General features: G+C 48.5%; 6 protein-coding genes across 6 annotated transcripts; 3 read left to right on the top strand and 3 right to left on the bottom strand.

The window, feature by feature from the left end:
- Positions 1-73: 73 nt before the first annotated feature.
- Positions 74-3,966, top strand: ASPACDRAFT_59475 (condensin subunit YCS4; the record flags this gene model as incomplete). Its single annotated transcript, XM_020203451.1, has 6 exons — positions 74-309; positions 403-914; positions 965-1,088; positions 1,139-1,280; positions 1,344-3,719; positions 3,793-3,966. The coding sequence occupies 6 exons, from the start codon at positions 74-76 to the stop codon at positions 3,964-3,966; spliced, it is 3,564 nt and encodes a 1,187-aa protein (XP_020056957.1).
- A 612-nt stretch (positions 3,967-4,578) lies between these two features.
- ASPACDRAFT_27108 (putative oxysterol binding protein (Orp8)) lies at positions 4,579-6,180 on the bottom strand (the record flags this gene model as incomplete). The annotated part of the gene is made up of 6 exons (XM_020199469.1): positions 4,579-5,529; positions 5,591-5,650; positions 5,715-5,784; positions 5,841-5,880; positions 5,961-6,037; positions 6,098-6,180. The coding sequence occupies 6 exons, from the start codon at positions 6,178-6,180 to the stop codon at positions 4,579-4,581; spliced, it is 1,281 nt and encodes a 426-aa protein (XP_020056956.1).
- Positions 6,181-6,694: 514 nt separating this feature from the next.
- On the bottom strand, positions 6,695-8,657 carry ASPACDRAFT_1867590 (ubiquitin C-terminal hydrolase 37). Its single transcript, XM_020197903.1, has 6 exons — positions 8,128-8,657; positions 7,982-8,076; positions 7,824-7,923; positions 7,578-7,759; positions 7,344-7,519; positions 6,695-7,292 (listed from the first exon to the last, which is right to left on the bottom strand). Exons 1-6 carry the CDS (start codon positions 8,257-8,259, stop codon positions 6,766-6,768), a joined length of 1,212 nt encoding a protein of 403 aa, XP_020056955.1. The 5' UTR covers positions 8,260-8,657; the 3' UTR covers positions 6,695-6,765.
- Positions 8,658-9,202: 545 nt separating this feature from the next.
- Positions 9,203-12,892, top strand: ASPACDRAFT_42109 (putative nuclear envelope pore membrane protein; the record flags this gene model as incomplete). Its single annotated transcript, XM_020201048.1, has 3 exons — positions 9,203-9,646; positions 9,705-9,853; positions 9,907-12,892. The coding sequence occupies 3 exons, from the start codon at positions 9,203-9,205 to the stop codon at positions 12,890-12,892; spliced, it is 3,579 nt and encodes a 1,192-aa protein (XP_020056954.1).
- Positions 12,893-13,333: 441 nt separating this feature from the next.
- ASPACDRAFT_1887395 (rRNA-processing protein UTP22) lies at positions 13,334-16,861 on the bottom strand (the record flags this gene model as incomplete). Its single annotated transcript, XM_020198455.1, has 1 exon — positions 13,334-16,861. The coding sequence occupies exon 1, from the start codon at positions 16,697-16,699 to the stop codon at positions 13,334-13,336; it is 3,366 nt and encodes a 1,121-aa protein (XP_020056953.1). The 5' UTR covers positions 16,700-16,861.
- Positions 16,862-17,499: 638 nt separating this feature from the next.
- Positions 17,500-19,924, top strand: ASPACDRAFT_77466 (cystathionine gamma-synthase). The gene is made up of 5 exons (XM_020204973.1): positions 17,500-17,590; positions 17,696-19,103; positions 19,194-19,377; positions 19,438-19,480; positions 19,558-19,924. Exons 1-5 carry the CDS (start codon positions 17,546-17,548, stop codon positions 19,675-19,677), a joined length of 1,800 nt encoding a protein of 599 aa, XP_020056952.1. The 5' UTR covers positions 17,500-17,545; the 3' UTR covers positions 19,678-19,924.
- Positions 19,925-20,484: the final 560 nt, after the last annotated feature.

Below are 20,484 nucleotides of genomic sequence, written 5' to 3'. Positions count from 1 at the left end.
CTCATTCACCTTGCCCTCTTTTGTCCACTGAAGTCGCGTGTCCTGCGAGGACCTCCCTCGCTCGTCACTCAATATGGAAGATCGCATTCAGTTCGACATTAATGACTCGCTCAAATTTTATTTAAGCGATCCGGCCTCCGTGCCTACGCTCGATGCCGATCCCGACCTGCTCGACTGCGAAACCGACCCAGATCAATTGTCACCCGTCATTATCGATAACGTTCTTAATCCGATCGTGGATGCCATTGCTGAGCATCCGGAAGGCCTCGCTAGGGGATCTTTCTATGATTCATTGCAATTCCTATTGAAGTATGTCCTGAACGACCGGGCCAACACCCTCCCTCCCCATTTCAAAGTTGTCATTGCCCATGGGTCTGGACCTGATCCTTTATATTCCCATAGATACTCCGTCTTTTTCCCCACCCGAACTCTAAGCAAACTCCTCGATCTTGTCGTTTCCGGCCTCTCGGTAGAAGCAGATATTATCCATGGCGATCTCGAATCTGACGAGCAGGACGCAATCCAGCAGCATAAAACCTTATTGGAGATGTACGGGTTCCTACTGCAGTGGGCCTTTTCGGCTGTTGAGCTCAAAGCCGCTGAAAAGCCAACGGAGGCTGCTCCTGCCAGGAGAGGCGCAGGCAAATCTACCAAATCTAAGGCCAATACCAAGGATGGAAATTGGGACTGGACAGCACAGATTCAAGCTGCAATGGAAACCATGTGCAAGGTGATGAAACTTAAACTGGGCAGGATTTTCTTGACAACTTCAGACCGCGATACATTCATCAACCTGTTCACCCGCTCAATCTATCTGATCCTGGAGAGTGAGCAGCGCGTTAAGAGCATGAGCATTCGGATGCATGCCTTCAAGGTCCTCTGCATCGCGGTGAAACACCACGGACATGCATTTGGTGGGCTTTTCGACCTGAAGCTCATAGCTACCGCTAATACGAACGTCTAGGGGCCCAGACATCTATTGTACAAAGCCTGACATATTTTGAGCACTTGTCCGAACCGATGGCAGAATTCTTGCACATCCTCGCGGAACAATATGACTACCCCCAGCTCTCGGATGAGATATTGAAGTAGACATTCGCTGCCTTGCCCTTCTTGTGCATTTACTGACGGAAGCTAGGGAGCTTGGGAACAAAGAGTTCAATTCCAATGATACCCGCGGACCGAAATCTGTCTCCTCTTTCATCATCAAACTCTCAGAGCTAGCACCTCGGTTGATCATTAAGCAGATGACTCTCTTAGCTAAACAGCTAGACAGCGAGGTTCGGCCTCTCATCAATCCGACGAGAACGCTAATACTCTAACACTTTCATGTTTCTATGTAGGCCTACACCCTGAGATGCGCAGTGATTGAAGTCTGCGGAAATTTGATATCCGACCTCAGTCGGCAAGAAGAACGGGGCGATAATTACAAAACCCAGATAAACGCTTTCTTCGACGTTCTAGAGGAACGCTTTCTTGACATTAATCCTTACTGCAGATGCCGGGCCATTCAGGTATATATGAGAATTTGCGATTTGGAGCAAAAATTTCCGAAAAGACGGCATGCAGTTGCAGAGCTGGCGGCGAGAAGTCTGGAAGACAAAAGCAGCAATGTACGACGGAACGCTATCAAACTACTCGCCAAATTGGTCTCAACCCATCCATTCGGTGTCATGCATGGAGGGCAGCTTTCACTTAAAGAGTGGGCAGCACGGCTCGATGGAGTAGATGCTGAGCTGAATGCGCTGAGACCCCCTGAAACACAGGGCTTTGAAGGTGGTGATGCATCCCATGTTGATAGTGTATTATTGGATGATGCAACTCAATTGCCAGAAGAGTCTCCAGCCAAAACAACACGTCTGACTGAGGAACAGAAAGCAGCAGCAATCAAGCATGCCGCGGAACAGGCGGCAACGTCAGAACTGCTCACACGACTCCAGCTAACAAGAAAATATTACAACGAGGCCATCCGCTTCATTGAAGTCCTTCACGTGGCCTCTGCTACTGTTGCTCAGCTCTTATCGTCAAGGAACAAAAGTGAGGCTATTGAAGCCATGGACTTCTTCGTCGTACTTGATGCCTACAAGGTTGAGACTTCCCGTAGTGGAATTCGCCGAATGCTGCGACTTATCTGGACAAAAGGTAACAGTGATGAAGGCAAGGGAGTCCAAACTCATCTGATCGACTGCTACAAGGGGCTTTTCTTCGAAGCACCGGACTCGTTCAGTCCAAATGATGCTGCAAATTACATAGCACGGAATATGATTAGCTTGACCTTTGGCGCAACACCTGCTGAGCTCACTTGTCTAGAACAGTTATTGAGCACCATGATGAAGGCAGGCCACATACCTGAAGTCGTCATTTCGAAGTTGTGGCAAGTATACGGCGTGCAAAAGAAGGAAATCTCGAAGACACAACGTCGAGGAGCCATCATTGTCCTTGGCATGCTGGCTTTGGCGGACCCTGAGGTTGTCATTAAGGAGCTCGAGACGATGCTACGGATTGGTCTTGGAAATCTCGGAAGATCCGACCTTGTGCTTGCGAAATATACATGCACTGCTCTACGTCGGATGGTGCCGGGCCGTCAGGCAAAGTCAAAAGACATTGGCATACCTAAGTTGGCAAATGATCATCCAGTCCTTTCCAACCTCGCGGCTATCATAGAGATTGTATCAATGAGCAAAGAGTGGTACGGAGTGGCGGAGCAAGCTATTAGCGCCATCTATACACTATCGAAGCATCCAGATGTGCTATGTTCTGACATTCTCAAACGGAAGACTAGATTTGTCTTCCAGACTCATGCTCAAAGGTCTTGTTCTCAAGCACCTGGTGAAGGACAGGAACAACAGCCTGGCATCACTCCCACCGAGAGCCAAGCAACAGGGCCAAAGACATCCCCCGCCGGTTTGTCACAGCTGCTCTTTGTTGTCGGCCATATCGCGATCAAGCAAATCGTTCACCTGGAATTGTGTGAGCTTGACTTTAAGCGCCGCAAGGCAGAACAGGAAAAGAACAAACCTGCGCAACCATCAGAACACAAAGATTCCAAAGAGGAGGATGAATTAGATCTTATCGGCGGGACAACCGAGGACGACTTCACAGACGCCATGGCTCATATTCGTGAGAGGGAGTTGCTCTACGGAGACAAGTCGCTGCTTTCCAATTTTGGCCCCTTGGTCACGGAGATCTGCGCCAACAGCAACATATACTCTGACCGAGACCTTCAAGCAGCGGCAACTCTTTGCATGGCTAAGCTCATGTGTGTTTCGGCGGAGTACTGCGAGAAAAATCTTCCACTTTTAATCACCATCATGGAGCGTTCAGATGACCCCATAGTTCGCAGTAATGTCGTCATCGCTCTTGGAGACATGGCAGTCTGTTTCAACCACCTGATTGATGAGAACACTGATTTTCTCTATCGTCGCTTGAATGATGACGATGTTTCGGTAAAACGCACGTGCCTCATGACTCTCACGTTCTTGATCCTGGCGGGCCAGGTCAAGGTCAAGGGGCAGTTGGGCGAAATGGCCAAGTGCCTCGAAGATGAGGATAAGAGAATTGCCGACTTGGCACGTATGTTCTTCACAGAATTGGCCACCAAGGACAACGCTGTTTATAATCACTTTGTGGACATGTTCAGCCTGCTGAGCGCGGAACGCAACCTGGAGGAGACTTCATTGAAACGCATCGTTAAATTCCTGGTTGGTTTCGTCGAAAAGGTACATCTCCAAGCATCATGTCTCTTTTTCATCACTTCGCCGTGGAAAATGCTAATAATGCCTCGTGAATCAGGAGAAACATGCACGACAACTTGCCGAGAAACTAGCTGCTCGACTGCCAAGATGCGAGACTGAACGCCAATGGAACGACGTTGCTTATGCCCTGTCTCTACTTCCCCACAAGAATGAGGACATTACCAGAACAGTGACTGCAGGCTTCAATAAGGTTGTTACTGCAAATGCCTGAGATGCCTGGGCTATCTTTCGCAGCAATGCCGCTCCGATGCCGCTTCATTTTTCTATCCTCCCTCATTCTTGGATGGTTCTCACATGTTATCGGTCCGGTTCGGATGGAGTTCTAAATGGACAGGTACACTCGATCTTGAAACCAGGTACTTGAAAGGCGTTTCCCTTGCTAAGTTGGTTTCAGAACGGTTTAATTCTAAGTGTCTTCTCGGTGTCGAAATTCTCAGCAACAATCTACTACGGTTTTACGCTTCCAGTTCTCAGTGAAGATTAGATCGAGTTTTAATGATTAATTTTCGCTCAGCGAAAAGAGCTCCACGGGAGACAGTTGTGGTCCAGCCCTGGCATTCACTCGCTGCGCCACATGGTGATATTAGAATTGTCTATCTACCTGGAATAATCTTATACTATATATATGACACCTGCCGAACTCAGCATCGACAACCCGATCGATGGACAGCCCTACCTATGCTTTGTCTTCGTTTCCCAAAGAACGTGAAGGCACAAATACGACATAAAACAAAGCTTCGATGTTGAAGCGGTATGGCGAATGCATCCACAATATTCAGTTGTCCAAATTGTTGTCATTGAACAGTCCATGGTGTTCTAGCGATCATGCGCCTTTTGTTTCACCCTCTTGTAACTTGTAGTCATGATTATATAATCCTTCAAGTGCCCTCATTCCCTCATCGGTTAATTCAGGCTTACCGAGAGGCGTTACGGCGCCAGTGAAGAACCGCGGTTGCCATGTGTCGTTCATCTTCTGACGTTCAGCGGCCCTTTGCCGCTGGCGTTCCTCTATATCCTGCTTGAGCTTGGTTGCCTGGTTATATCTCTTGTCCAAAATAGCCTCAGTGACCGTCGACCAGAACTTTCGAGATTCGTTGGAGAGCTGCTCCTCATCAGGCGGTAAGGTCTTTGCAACCGGAAAGAGAGGAGCGATGTCAATCAATAAATTCGCCTCGTTCGAGCCACTCAAAGTGTAGAAAAGTTGCCCGTGCCACGAACCGCTGATCTTGGCAAGGATATCCTCATGAGGTACGTCTTTGATCCTTGTGATAGTATCGCTGTCAGGGTCATACCGAAAGATGACGCCCTCAACTCTGTTCTGAGCACGGCCGATCCAACCCTCTTCCAGATACTGTAAAATGACTTTGATGCGCGTGTGAGCGCAAGTGATATAGCACGTATCCGAGACTGTAACGGCCAGAGCTCCTCTTAACAATCCACCTAAATGTGCAGCGGGATGAGTCAACTGATACTCCTCATTGTTCCTGCTCTGGATATTGATGAAAATTCCCAAGTTGTGTTGGCCCGGAGTGACTCGTATGCTGGTCCCTGTAAACTTGGCACTGATTTGATCAAAACCACGAGCCGTCACTCCTCGCACTGGACAGTCGATGTAGAATGCTGATACTGGAGGATGATGAGATGTCTGCTCTGTCAAGTAGCATACCTTGACAGGTTTGCCATCGCTTTCCTTCGAGCTGAGAGTCGCATCTATGATACTAGAAGTAGAAGCCAGTGAAACTTCTGGAAGTGTACTTTGCACGTCCCAGGTACACTGAGCAGGATTTTAGGTTAACATGAAAGCGAGAGCTCAGATTGCGTCGGATCGGGCTCACCCTGAAGAATTCTCCGAGTGTGGAATTATAGGGTTTGCAGGGCTTGCCCTTGATGTATTTCTGTAATCAAACTTAGTAATACAGTTTAACACCAAGCTGAACAGCAACCGAGAATGACACATACCAAGTCCTTGGTGAACCAAAATCTCAAAACCTCAAGCATCCGTCCCAGAGGTTCATCCGACTGCCCAATGCTGTTCATGATCTGTCAGAAAACGAGCCCCATTGATGGGCAACCCAATCCGCTGACCTTGCAAAAGCCTCCGGTCTATCCAAGTAATTCCAGTACTCTGCAGTCATTCGCAAGAAATTAACGGAGTGCTCAGCCGCGAGGGGGGCATTTAGCCGTCTGGCTAGGATAACGACCTACCCAAGTTGGGCGTCGGCTCCAGGAGATGTGCAGGCAAGGAGAAGCGGACGGAGGCGATGTCAGCCACTCCGACAAACCTAGAGGACGAGGTCACTAGTCAGTACGATCAGATTTAGGGATGAGAATGGCCTGAATACTTTCGGAGAATGGATAAGAACGTCTTTAGCTTGGATGAATCATCTGGTGTCTTTTCAGATGTAAGGGAGGATGTGGCGGACATGTTGAAGGGGGGGTCGCGCTGAACTGCGAAATACGAGATACTATGAGAACGGTTATAGTATATGCGTGATTCAATAGGTGAGGATTAGACAAAGAGAGAGAAAGTAGGCGTGTATAAAGCAAGTGGGAAAGAGGTAATAGAAGCTGGTTTGTCCTTTTGTCAACTCACCCCCAAAAGTGCTGCGACCAAGTCTCGAAAACTCGAGAATATTTGGAAGAAAGGAAGAGGACCGCAAAGCCAGGGGCAAGGGCTTCTTGTGAGCGGGACAAGCACAGAAGGACCAGCCAGGAGGACACAAAAAGAGAGAATCGATGCCAGCACGGTCTAATGACAATAACCCCCTTTGTACCGGGACTTGTTAGGACAATCACCGACGGCGGGCGCGCACTGGACTCCAGGCGGTGACGTTCTTATACTAGTAGGGCGGGGGGCAACCTCCGGCGGTCAGTCCGTACGTCACTGTTAAGATTTTCGATGATGGCCTACTATTCTTATATAATCAAAAAGGAAATAGCCTTGCTTGGTCTACAATAATGTACGCACTGCAATTGTAATGATTAACTTCAAAAATAGATTCCCGAGAGTTCACAACAGCTTCTCAATGACTTGCTTGCGGGCTAGGAGTCGGAGCCATGTGCGGATGGCAGGACTATAGTCAAAGCGCCGACCTTCCGCGTACTCATCATCAGCCTGCCTAGACTGTTGTTCTTCCCGAATGGACGCTTGGAGTGTGCGCTGATTGCCAGTGAGCTTGTGCCATAGGGTTTTGAGGTCCGCGACTGCACAAGTGCGGTTCTCCTGCTCCTGTGGTGCAGGAATGATTGCTCGATCGATCATATCTCTAGAGAGTGTATAGGACTCATCAGGCCCCAAAAGGATATGCCCGAGTTTGATAGCATCGAATGGCAATGCATCAGCCGATGATGTCAAGCGTTGGTTGATTACTTCGAGAGACTTCACGTTTATTGCTAATCTGTCAAGCAGTCCAGGGAGCGGATCCTGACCAAGACTCAACATCGAAAACTCGATTTGACCTTCTTCGTATTCTTTCATTCTTGTGAGAATGCTGGGCTTGGCTAAGGTCAGCCAGTCCTCGTCAGGTTGACAAGGTCCTATACGTGGATACTATTAGAATGGGCTGCTATGGGCCACGGGCACCATACCAAGCACTTGCGGTTGACGTTCCAACCCGTCGAACTTCCAGACTTTCCCTAACGCAGTGACATAGGCGATGAAGTGGAAAGCCATGTCGGCTTCCTCTTGCTCGCATTGGGTGCGAGATCGCTTTGATGTTGTCTCTGACTTGAGCTGGTGATCAGCATTGAGGATATCCATTCGCCTTTTTCCAAATGTCAGAACTACCATTGTAAGGAAGGCAGGCTACGAAACATGGTTACCTCGCAAACGAATTGTGTATCCGTTTAATGAATCCATAGTTACTTACTGCATCACCTCGGAGCGCCGGCGTGAAGGACATAGTGAATTCTTTGAAGTGTTGCAGATTCTCCCCGAGGTCAATATCTCCAACATTGTTGACGATATTCAGAAGAGCAACAGTGGCACAGGCGTTACTCGCCGTCTATGTCTATGGTCAGTGATGATAAATCCGGCTACTGGCATCAAACAGGTTGGAACAAGCAGACCTGATTTGCGAACCAGAGCCCTTCTGGACAACTTGCTTCTTGTTTGTCGGGGTCGTCCTCCCGCCAACGGGACAAGAATATCAATCCGTAGACCGGCTTGCTAACAAACTAGTTAACCGCCCATAAATTATGCAATGCATGGATCACAGAACTCTCACTTCAGCATCGCCATCATATCCTCATCCAATGATATTACCTCCTGGATCTTCACCCCCTTAACGCCGAATTCGCGAAGCATGACGTTGAAGAGCGCCTAAAAAGGTTGTTCAGCATAGCTTCCGAAGAATCGTGTCCCAGAACTTACAGGTTCGGACTCTAGTTCGCAGAAACCATTCCAGTCATCTTTTTCGACCCTGGAGGTAAGCACACAGAGCTCATGGCTACGGTCACTGCACTCTTTGCCTGATGATTGCGATCTCCGGCCGCAATGGGCCATGGTTGCTCCAAAGGTCGTACTGTACTTGAGAAAAATGCCAATTGATCAACAATTGCTAAGCTATGAGAACGGTTCCCTTGGTTGCTGCTTGAGTTGCTATGGAGAAGTTGTCTCGCCTCATGAAGTACCTTGAATAACAGCTCAGGTGCGGTGGTTGCTGCTGTCTTTCGCAGAAGATAGGATTCATGAGCGGCTGAACAAACCCTCGATATGGATGCTGCACAGTACCGTACATACAGCTCGGCCAACTTACAATGATCGTGCCAATTAGGCTCTCTCCAGGTAGCCAAGATAGAAGGAGATGACTGTAATCTCAATCATGCAGAAGCATGCGGCTAACAGCCGTGTATATTTTGGTAAAGGTGTAATGAGCAGTGCTTGTTAACTATTCATTGTCGCTATCTATGTTGCAATGAGGGCACCGGTGACGACTTCATGCCTAGGCAGATCGTGGTATGTAGTGTACTATTACCGTAACAATACATATCCGCTGGCGTGGAGCGAATTACGTACTGTGCTGTTGACCGCCAACCCATTGTTGCTTTCAAGCCCTGCAACAAGCGCAAAGGCATTCATTCCATCGACTCAAGCTCACCTCTCGCCCTGGCTCAGTACCTTGCGCTGCAACTCAATCCCTTCGCTCAATTTCCTCATTTTCTATTTCGGGTGAGGAAACATATTACGAGGTGAGCGACATCTCTCTTCGTCCTGCCTGATATCACGTTCACCTTCGTCTTCACCCATTTCTTTAGTCGACCCCTACCTCAACTTTTCTATCTTAGGCTTGCATCAGGGCGTGCGCGGGCTTCACAGGACGAGGCATCTCCCACACCCACACACGGAGGTATCTCTATACTCGGAATCCTATCAGCCAATAATGCTGAAGCTAACCCCAAAGTCCTTCTGGGTGCAGCTCCCGCATGCTCTATGATTGCAGCATGCCATGAACGGCACTCCCCGGCTCCGGTCTGCTTTTCCGCAGACACCACAACCCGCTCCGAGATTTAGCAACCACAGTAGTCATACCCCGTCTAGGCCTAGGTTGCACAATGGGGTAGTCCAGAAGTCGTCTGCGAAAGTCGCTACGAGCCTATCTGCTGCAAACCCGCCCCTAATACCGGCTAATGTCATCGACGCCCCGTCGCAGCGACTTTACGTTGCGGCTTTTTACCTGGCCCTCAATACTTGGCGCGTGTACGAGTCCTGGACTGCATCTGACGATCTAGATTCGACCTGGCTCTTTCTCAAATGGGCAGCTGTCGATGGCGTCTTCCTTTTCGGCTTGCAGGCGCTCCGAATTCCCTGGTTAGAATGGGCTTTCCCTACAACACTAGCGATCTTCTTGATTCATGTTGCTGGAAACATTTTTCTCATGTTTCAGATCCCTGTATGCTTTTGACCTCACGCCGCGCACATCAACGGGGCCTTGACTGACATCCTTGTAGATTCCTGTGGGTGCTTGGGTTTCGGGAGCAATCAAACTAGCTTATGATAGGGAATTGTCTATATCAGAACGGAGTGTCAAACCGGGCGACATTATCCACAACGCGTCTCTTATATTGGGCAAGCAAATCGTCCATATACTACCAGAGGGGTGAGTCTCTGAATCTCAGGTGACTTCGAGCTCTACTAACCGCACTATGCCAGCTCGGCAATCTTAAATCCTGATCACATACCTCTCTGTATCGATAATCACAAAACTGCTATCGATCTACCTATACGTATTAACCAGACCGATCCAATTTTGATAGAGCTGATACGCCTGGATTATGACACCGGTGGCAATGAAACCATCTCAATATCAGCAAAGCAGCTGAAACAGATGAAGCGCCAAGCAGAAAAAACTGTGCCGAAAACGGGGTCCAATGCCCATCGTGATCTCATGTTCTCTGTCAAGCGACCCGGAATATATCGGCTGCAAAGAGTAGTAGATGAGTCAAATCTCGACGTTCATATGAGATCATCTGACGCTCTCGTTGCCTCGTGCCCTCGGGCAACAATCAAGGATTCCCCGATCCACAAATGTCGAGGAGAGCTTTCGAACCTGCTTTTGGTGGTTGAGGGCACTCCTCCCCTCAAAATCAAATACAGCAGGCAGGTCAACAGTCATGACCGGGGCTTCTCTTTCCAGAACATTCAGCCCGATCATCTGCGTTCGCCATTATTAGGCCAGCGGACAAGCGGCACTCTCTTCAACGCGAAAGACTTCGACGTGACTTGGGCCCGCAGCCAAACCATTGAGGTCCCTTTGAACGAGTCTCTTAGCGTTGGCGGCGAATGGACATATACGATCGAGGAAATCCATGACGGTTCTGGGAACATCGCGAATTATTCAATGCTTTTGGATATCGCCGACAAATTATCTACAAATTTTCCATCGCAGTGGCATAAATTCTCTGTTCATGAAAGGCCTCGACTTTCCTTGTCCGGCTGCAATGATCAGAGTTTTCTTGAAGTCGCACATGGGGCAAGCGTGGACCTTCCCCTTGAATATCATCAATCAGGACAAGGATACGAGAACGACGGGCCCTTCTCTCTGGTCTACACATTCAATGGTGAGACTCAGTTGGGTCACGGAGAGTCTCCAAGCAAAATACGCCAGGCATCTCTGAGGAATCTTGACCAAAAGCCTCAGGTCAAGGACCCGGGTTGGTACAGGCTGAATTCTCTTTCCAGTCAATATTGTACCGGAGAAGTGCTTGAGCCTTCATCTTGTTACCTACGCAACCCACCGGAGCCTGACGTGACCGTCAAGTATGAAAGAGTATTCGACAAATGTGCTAATAATCCTGTCGGTCTACTTGTTGACTTGGATTTGACTGGATCTCCGCCGTTCCGGCTTCGGTACGTTATCGAACATGCGAAAGGCGTTGAAACCAGAGCACATACCATTGATGGTCTCCGCGCTCAACTTGACTTCACACCCTCTGAAGCCGGTCTGTATCGTTACCGCTTTCTAGACATTGCAGACACAGTCTATGGCCCCCAATCTCTTCAGGACAAGGTCCCTGTTCTCGAGCAAGATGTGAAACCACCAGCCTCTGCACACTTTATGGGGTCTAAGGCTGTGCGTAAAGCTTGTTTCGGCGAACCAGTATCTCTTGATGTTGTTTTCTTAGGCGAGGCCCCCTGGACACTGCAGTATGAGGTGGTCCACAATGGCAAGAAGACAAAGTACTCCTTGGAATCTGACAATGAAATATCCACTATTGTGACGGAAAGGCTCGTCAGCGGTGGAGAGTATTTGGTTCTGCTCACCAGTGTCAAAGATCGCTCGAACTGCAAGCGAACGCTCAAGGACAGCATCAGGATTGACGCACGTTCCAAACCTCCTCATGTGTCATTTGGCGAGATAGAGAGAAGCAGAGCATACTCGGCCTTGCAGCGCTCCAGCGTCGATATACCGATTAGGTTAAGCGGAGAACGTCCCTGGAACGTGAAGTACAGAAACTTGAACGCCAGCTCTGCTATCCTCGAAAAGACTTTCTGGCACGAGAATAGCTTCCTGACCGTGACACAGGATGGAAGGTACGAACTTCTTGGTGTGGCCGACAGCTCGTGTCCTGGTTTTGTCGACCAGGTGGGCAGCACATTCGAGGTTTCTTGGATACCTCGTCCTCGAATCACAACCGTGGATGGCTTCCCTGTCAGATCAGACGGTTTGATCACGAAACGAGATGTTTGCCAGGGAGATGACGACAGCCTCGAAATTCGACTCTCCGGACATGCCCCGTATAGCATCCAATACGAGCAACAACGAAAGCCTGCACGCGGTTCATCCTCTGTTCGCGTCCAAAACATACGAACTGCCCTTCATGCCGCCTCGGTGGAAATGGATACCTTGGAAGCCGGTTTGTATACTTACAAATTCACGGAGGTCGGCGACAACCTCTACGATCAGGATCCCGGAGTCAAACCCGTGGTAGTAACCCAAAAAGTGAATCCTCTCCCTTCCGCACGTTTTGATTCGCCAGGCCGTATCTATGGGTTCTGCAAGGAAGATGTCAGCGGCGAGGAATTGATTCCCATCACCCTCGAGGGCGTCGCACCTTTCTCCCTTGAGATCTCTATCAAGCATCACACGAAAGCAAAACCGGAAATAGTATCGATTTCCAACATTAATGCCAACAGACACCATCTCCCATTACCACGACGTCACCTGGATCTTGGCCAACATGTTGTCAGCATTCGCAAAGTGACCGATGCACGTGGCTGCCAGCAAACCACCGAGTACGATGCCTCCTCAGTCAGAATTTCAGTGTCAGATGTCCCAACCATAATCCCACTGGAATCAAAATCAGACTACTGCGTGGGCGAAAGACTCTCCTTCTCATTATCTGGCCATGCCCCGTTCGATGTGTTCTATACATTCGATGGCGCTTCGAGAAAGGCCACCTCGAAGACCACAAATTTCCGTCGCATCGCAGAGAAACCAGGCATTTTCAGTATCACCGCTGTAAGTGATGGTGCCAGTGGGAAGTGTAAAGCCCACAAGAGTATTACCAAAACAATTCACGAAATGCCAAGTGTGAGGATCAGCAAAGGGCAAGTGTCTGTCGTTGACATACACGAAGGAGGAGAGGCTGAACTCCAATTCGAGTTCTGGGGCACCCCACCGTTCGAGTTCACGTAAGTCTCTCCCTTACTCAATCCACGTGATGCATTCAACTAATAGCCACCTAGATATGTACGAAGCTCAAATGCTCGGAAAGGAAAAAAATCTGAGATACTTGATGTCAAACATGATATCTCCCACGAGCATACGAAAATAATCAAAACATCAGACGAGGGCACGTATGAGGTGGTGGCGATCAAAGACAAGCATTGTTCTTTTTCATCCCAGATACCAGTTGGAAAACCGGAAAAAGTGACAGCCGGTGCATGAGATAATGGATGAATGGATGGATGGACGGAGTGACATATAGTCCATAGACCAAGATTATACAATGAACCATCACATTACCTTCAGTGCTGTCATTAGCATGGCGTCAACTCTCCGGGTCACTTTGAGTCTAGGTACTGAGATGCAACTCGGTATATGTAACACAATAGGCATGATCATGATCGAACATGACTACGTCAGGTTCTTGTCTGTGCCATGTAATTCGATGCTGTCTATCATGAGGCTGCCCAACCTCGAGATTTCGTTCAAAATAGCCGGGCGGTTGATAACCACTTGGACGTTGTCTTCTGCATCTTCCAACTTGGTGAGAGAAGTAGAGTAGGCCATTTTCAACGTCCAGCTTTTGGCTCGAAGAGCTTGAGGGTTCCATAACCCTGCAACAACCCCGGGGTTCATCTCGCTGTGAAAGAAAAGAATATTCGGGCTGTAACACGCTCGCAAGTCATGAACAAAGGATTGGACGACTGCAGGTCCACTAGCCTGGAGTTTCTCCCGTTTATCAGCAAGTTTGAAGGTGGTTGGCGATGTAGTGATTTCATGCAGCAGCTTGGAACGAAGCTTGATGATGAAGTCGTAAGGGGCTAGGGATGTGTGGAACAACTCGGTTGTATTAAGTCCATACCCATGATCTCGTAGCATTGCCATGGAAGCCTTGGCCAAGGTGCACATGCGAGCCGCCACTACCTTAGAAGGCTGTTCGTATTGAGTCCATGTCACCCCATCGGGATCAAGATCGGAAGCCACAAACAGGCTGACCGTGTTCATAGCCGGATCTATTTTTCGCCAGGCAGAAAAGCGAGTCTGTATAACCTCCACTGTAGCCTTGTCTAGTGTTCCAAAATCGACCATTAAAGCCTCCTGCTGCCAGTCCCACCGCGCAAGAAGCTGAAGAGTCCTCAAAAATCCAGTCATGATACTGGAAGGAGTGCCCCATGGATACGGCTGCGTGAAGACTCGAACAACCAGTAGTTCCACAGTTTCTTCTCGAATTTGCTCTGTAAGAAGGTGTTGACTGAACCAATGCTTCACAAGACGAATCGTGGGCGACAGAAGCGGGAAACGCGTGCATAGTGTACGAATTGCCTGTGTAAGCCGAGGGGCTTGCACAAATTGTCGCTTATATTCAGACAGAGCGTATGCGAGCTCTTGTCTCATGGAAGGATGGCCCTCTCTGTCCTTCAAATGACGTTCCAAGAGCAACTGCTCTCTGTCGTGGTGAATTCTGAGGCGGAAGAGGACATTGGACGAATGAGTGATGTCAAGGAATGCAGTGTTCAAGATTCTGCTTGAGACATCTTCAAGCCCTATTTTACATGCATGAGCAGCCCCGGATGACTGTAGATAGTCGCCTATTTTCACAAGAAAGGCTAGCTTTGTCATCTGTATGGCCACGAGGTCATCCGGCCAACGAGCGGAGCTCTCAAATTGGAGAACAATGTCCACGGGACCACAAGGCATATTAGGTGCACTCTTTAGACGAAGAGCGGTATATCGAAGAAGCGGATCAGCAGGTGCAAGATGCCTGGTCGTCAAAGGTACTCCATCCATGTCCTGAACAGACCGCTGCAAAGAATTGAAAGCGTCGTGTATTTTCTGGAAGGAGGGGCTGGAGTATGAGACAACACCGTCTCCGTTGTTGCGAAGTGTCTCGTCGAATTCATCACCGACAATTTTGATATCGAAATCAGTGTAATTGAAATGGCGTTTCAAGATATACAACAATATCTGATTTATGATCGAGGGCGCCGTCGCTAAATCCAACCAGACCAAGCTCTCCCTGATGCTGCCATCTTTGAAACGCCTTAGCTCAGCCTTGTCTCCCCAGAAGGACCTAAAAGATGCAGCTTCATCTTTATGTTCTGCAGCTGGGCCATGATCCACAACACGTGTCGCATTCTCTGCATCTAGCACCACACCCACAATTAGGTGTCCAGGCGCCGTTTTGCAATTGTGCCGTGTGTCTACTGGCCAGGGCTCCGTGACGCAGCCACGTAGATGAACGAGCCCGGCTCTGTCGCCGAGTGCCCTAACCAACACTTCGTAAATCATGTTTTGGCTTTGAAGGTCTTGGAGACTGCTTCCGCTTGCTATGGCTGGTAGCTCAATGAGCCGATCGAATCTCAGCAGTGGTTCGTTCGCTTTGAGGATAAATACTTTGTCAAAGTTGTCATCGCGAGACTCGTTTAGCATTCTCACTGTCACATCTGCTTCCCGGCGGAGGAGAGCGTAAGACCAAAGAGTCATTTTATAAAGGATATTCAATCCTCGCTTGCCATCGTACAAAACAGGAGAGCCGCCAGGGAATGATAAGTCGGCTATGAACAACGCTAGTGGATTTGTCAAGTCTCTTCCGGCAAGAAATTGCAGTGTTGCCTTGAATAGCTGATAGCTGCTGTAAGACTTCAGAAGTACTGGCTTGCCATTAGGGCCGCCACCCTCAAGCAGTAATGACATTAAAGCCGTCCACTCAAAGCCACCGAGCCCGCCAGATTGATATGATGACCCAAATCCGCGCTGTTGAAGCCACGCCCGACCCAAAATACACGCATCTTGGAATGAATCGCATTTGCGGATATTGGAGTGGATATATTTGTGGTAGAGTGCCACCGTAGCTTCCGATCGAAGAGACGCATTATAGACCGGAGTAGCGCCTTCAGAGATGGAGCCATCAGCTGCACCTTGACGTATATTGTTCCTCAGGGGTATAGTTCGTGAAACAGGGAACAAAGTCTCTTCGATAGCAGTAATGACACGGATTCGTAGTTTAGAAGACATGTTTTTAGTTGAAGTGATCGGCTCGATAAGAATGACAGGTCGGAGGCTGTCTCCATCTTGAAGTGCGAACTTGACATGCAAATTCAGGCCAGCGGCCGCCTTGATTCCAGCGGCAATGGTGGCGATATAGTATGCCCGCTTATGAAAAAATCGGTGATTGATATAGTCCTTTTCCTGAAATATAGCGCTGGGCATTGTCACCGCCAAGTCTACCATTAATGGGTTGGAGCTCTTGGCTCCGGTTTGGAGTGATAGACTGCCCACCACATTGACATTCGTGGGTTTGGCATATGTAAAGGGATATTTCGCTTCCCTGCCAGGCCGCGGCTCAGGAAAGGGTACCGTGATTCCATGTTTGCTACGCAGCTCTTTCTCTGCATCCCATGCCGATTGGGGTGGTTTCTCTGGAATGTGTTCAATGATGCTCTTCAGTTGATGAAGTGTACCCTGAAGTTTTGCGACATGCCTATCATAATTTGGCCTCAACTCAGACAATAGCTCGTCCATTTGCAGCTTGAAGAAGCTGGATTTATAGACGCCACTGGCGAGCGCAAACTCCGCCGTGACAGTGTGCGTCCCTTGTCTCTTGGTGCTTACAGCAGGTACTTCGCTGTCTTGAGTGGCTTTCATGGGCATGCTTTCATGTGGTGATTCGAGGTGTAGGTTCATGGTAGGGCCATTCTTCTCCGAAATTTGAGCACCTGGCACAGCGTTGTGAGTAGAATGGCTCAATCGCCTGCGTTTAACTGAATGGGACGACATATTGAGCCAGAAGCTGGGACCGGACTTGGGTTGTTATTCGATAAATTGATGAGGAAAGATTGTTGTGAATAGAGAGCGAGTCCTTGGAGAGAAGATGCAAGTCAAACTATATCATAAGATGTACCATGCTGGGTGTGAGTCCTAGCGGTCCCACTATGGCTCTTATAGTGATGAGGAGCCTTCTGTATCTAAACGGGGAGAAAAAAAAAGATTTGGTCTTGTTAGCGGGATAAGCCACCGCGGCGTTTTCACCGCCTTCTGGTTCTGAGCCTCCGCCACGGGCATACTTGAACATCCGTATGCTGTTGTGGATCAAGCCTACAATTTACACATGGACTGTACATAGACTAATAGTTATTTGATACTGTTAGTGTTGTGATAGACTATTCTCTATTGCGTTACTATATGGGTCATATGAGTGCACAGATGTATAAGTTAAATATGTTTTGTATATATGTCTAGACTGACTTATCAAGCACTGGACATGCATTGGACTGTACAGATATCGAGTATATATAAGTGGACATGTCCCGTATGGCTCTCGGAAGGCAGTAAGAAGGTCAACTACCACTTGCAGTAGAATCAGGCTTTTGCCGCGAACTTCGTGCGCTTTGAGTTTATTGGTCAGCCACTCTTAACAACGCCGACATCGCTCAGTGGCTGGTACTGCCGCGATGACTCCCTTCCCATTCGTCGTCATTTAAGAATTTCTTCTCCTATTTATCACTGTGTTCGTTCGTCATTGAAGAATTATTTATTTTTGCCGGCAGCTTCCTTACTCCCCTCCATACTCACTGCACTCAGTCCCCCTTGAGCTTTATCTCAGCACTTGATCATATCATCACAATGCTTCAAATTATCGGAGGCCCTGTCCCTCCGAATACCGACCATGTAAGTTCAGGGCCCGCGTACCCCGCTATCCTTTCTTAGGGGATTTTGTCTCTCGAATTGCTACAAGATATAGTCATCCATGAATGGTCACTCACCTTTTATCAGGCAGTCAGTGTATCACTTCCCACTTGGAGTGCAAATGTGGCCTACGAGGAGGGGGAGTCATGGGTGACAAACAGCATGCAATGCGGCTATCCGCGGTTTTTCATACATCCAATTATACAAGAGCTGGCGGTTGAGATAGTGCGTCGTTTTGGCTCCCCAAACTCGGATACTGCCATGTTATTCCCATCCACAACCACCGCGGAATTATGTCGTTCTTTCATGAAATCGAGATTGCCCGTCGAACACCACGGCAGGATCCGGATTACGAGTTTTAGTCCCTCCCATGAAACAGATGCCGGATTTCCCACCACAACATTGTTGTTATCGTCTGTGATATATCCGAAGGAATTCGCGCCCATTGCCAAGCAGGTGTGGCAACACACCGGGAACGGCATATCGAGTCGGCGGGGCGAATTCTGTCTGGGTGCACTGAGAAGTGGCTTTCTCGTTGAGAGAAAATCCCAAGCGGCAGATGTAGCGTTACGGAGAATCTGTAAGGGCCCTCGGAGATACCAGGGGCGTGATTCCATTAGTGGAACAGCACGAACGGATGGGAACCACAATCAGCCTCGGGACTTGTCCTCCGTAGGGGAAGCGCAAGATGGCAAAGAATATGTACAATTCATTGAAGAGAGGTTTGGACGCAACTTGAACGTCTCGCTTGCTGACCAGGCACGATTGGCTGTACGTCGAAGAATAGCAGGAGTTCTGACCGCTGATGTAGAGCTGAGTGAGGCTCTTCAAGAAACATCAAGGGAAGGCCGTGTGGCGGGGCTTACGGAAGCAGATGTTTTCCTTTACCCAACGGGTATGAGCTCTATCTTCAACACGCACCAAATGTTGCTGGCTAGCAGAGGCCAACTGAAAAGCATATGTTTCGGGTTCCCTTATATTGATTCACTGAAAATTCTTCAGAAATGGGGTCCAGGATGTTTGTTCTATGGCAACGGTTCTTCGGAGGATCTCGACGATTTGGAATCACGGCTGCAAGCCGGTGAGCGATTTCTGGCTTTGTTTACAGAGTTTCCAGGCAATCCTTTACTGAAGTCTCCGGACCTGAAAAGAATTCGCCAACTCGCTGATAAGTATGACTTTGCGGTCGTGGTAGACGAGACCGTGGGGAACTTCCTGAATATCAATGTTCTCCCTTCTGCAGATATCGTGGTTAGCAGTTTGACCAAGATATTCAGTGGAGATAGCAATGTTATGGGAGGAAGCGCAGTTCTCAATCCTCATGGATGTTTTTACCATTCTTTGAGAGAGACTTTTGCTCATGAATATGAGGACAATGTCTGGGCCGAAGATGCCGTTTTCCTGGAGCGGAACAGCCGCGATTTCGCGTCTCGAATTGAGAAAATCAATAAAACCACAGAAATAATTGCAGACATGTTATTGGAGTCGCCACTGGGTAAGTCAGGCCTAACCCTCACTCCAGTGCGATGCATCTTCAATCGTTCAGATGACCCAGCGGAAGTCCATCTCGTTCTAATTGATATAGTCAAACATGTTTACTATCCAAAACTCAACCCTTCCAAACCTCTCTATGACGCATTCCGCACCCAGAATGGGGGGTATGGCGGGCTCTTCTCTGTCACTTTCCATTCAACTGAGGAAGCAATCGCTTTCTTTGATCAACTGGAAGTGCATAAGGGCCCGAGTCTTGGAACGAATTTTACATTGAGGTTGGTTGAAGCTCCGATTAAGATCTCAAGCAGCGAAACCCATCTGACTGTGTACTGAAGCTGTCCATATACTTTGTTGGCCCACTATGGCGAATTAGATTGGGTGAGTAAACCTCTACAATTTACTCCACGACTTCATATCCTTCGCTCCATCTATTTGTGAATTACTAACAGTGTCAGGCGAATTCCTTTGGTATCGAATTTGGTCTAGTCAGAATAAGTGTCGGCCTGGAAGAGGAGGCAGATCTGCGTGATCGGATAGAACGGGCTTTGAAAGCGGTGTCTGAGGTCGGAGCATGATATACCATGGGAAGGATTTTACTGCATCATCTTGATCCCCGGGATTCCAGGTTCCAAGGACCGCTGGCCCGCCTCAAGCTTCAGTCATTTATTAGGACTGCCTAATTCATTGTTGGTTCGTGACAATATTCGAGGCGCAATATGGAGACTTGCCTTCAGATATGGCGGCCCTTCTATGGTGTATTTATGCAGTATTACAGATGGAAAAAGCGGTTTCATCAGCGAAGGATACTATAATCATGTGCTGTACAAAGTCTTAAAAGAATCTTCCACAAGTCATAATTAGGCTACCCTATCGACATGACCCTTGTTTCCTTCGCAGGAATCAATCATGAAGCACCTGCCTTATAGCAACAGATACTTGGGTCTTACGTGTTGCGCCTTACAAATAAGTAATTTAACAGATTAATAGCGAGCTCATTTACGAAGTATACTACTCGATATCCTATATAGGCTTAATACATACGAGGGCCTGTCTATACAGCCCTGCTTACGCAGCTGCTCAAAGGCATGGTTACGCAACTATTTAAGGCCTGTTTATAGGTACGGCTGTTTAAGCACCTTTCTAGGCACCCTCTACTACGTTGCTTCTATACAAGTATAGATGTATTGATTCAGGCCTGTAGCCTGAATCTGCAGCTAGGAGGCCATGCCCGCCCTTCGGCCATCCAGCAAAGCGCGGCTCACGTGACTAATGACCCAGGTAGCCAATCAAATCTCTTCATTTGCGCACATAATCTTAGCCGATCATCGCTCATCATTTTAAGTTAGTCGGGGACTCGGGAGCCTGGTCGGAGCCTGGAGGTT

The sequence above is a fragment of the Aspergillus aculeatus genome (genome assembly GCF_001890905.1).
Source record: "Aspergillus aculeatus ATCC 16872 unplaced genomic scaffold ASPACscaffold_6, whole genome shotgun sequence".
Taxonomy (NCBI): domain Eukaryota; kingdom Fungi; phylum Ascomycota; class Eurotiomycetes; order Eurotiales; family Aspergillaceae; genus Aspergillus; species Aspergillus aculeatus.
Note: the sequence above shows the minus strand (reverse complement) of the source record. Positions and strands in the feature narration are given on the sequence as shown.

Excerpts from the sequence above, each read along its gene's own strand:
- ASPACDRAFT_1867590 (XM_020197903.1), bottom strand. The coding sequence starts at position 8,259 with ATGGCCCATTGCGGCCGGAGATCGCAATCATCAGGCAAAGAGTGCAGT. Across the intron at positions 8,077-8,127 it reads GCGAACTAGAGTCCGAACCT|GCGCTCTTCAACGTCATGCT; the intron begins GTAAGTTCTGGG and ends CAACCTTTTTAG. Across the intron at positions 7,293-7,343 it reads ACGTCAACCGCAAGTGCTTG|GACCTTGTCAACCTGACGAG; the intron begins GTATGGTGCCCG and ends ATCCACGTATAG.
- ASPACDRAFT_77466 (XM_020204973.1), top strand. The coding sequence starts at position 17,546 with ATGCTTCAAATTATCGGAGGCCCTGTCCCTCCGAATACCGACCAT. Across the intron at positions 19,104-19,193 it reads GTTATTGGAGTCGCCACTGG|TCAAACATGTTTACTATCCA; the intron begins GTAAGTCAGGCC and ends TAATTGATATAG. Across the intron at positions 19,378-19,437 it reads GGAACGAATTTTACATTGAG|CTGTCCATATACTTTGTTGG; the intron begins GTTGGTTGAAGC and ends TGTGTACTGAAG.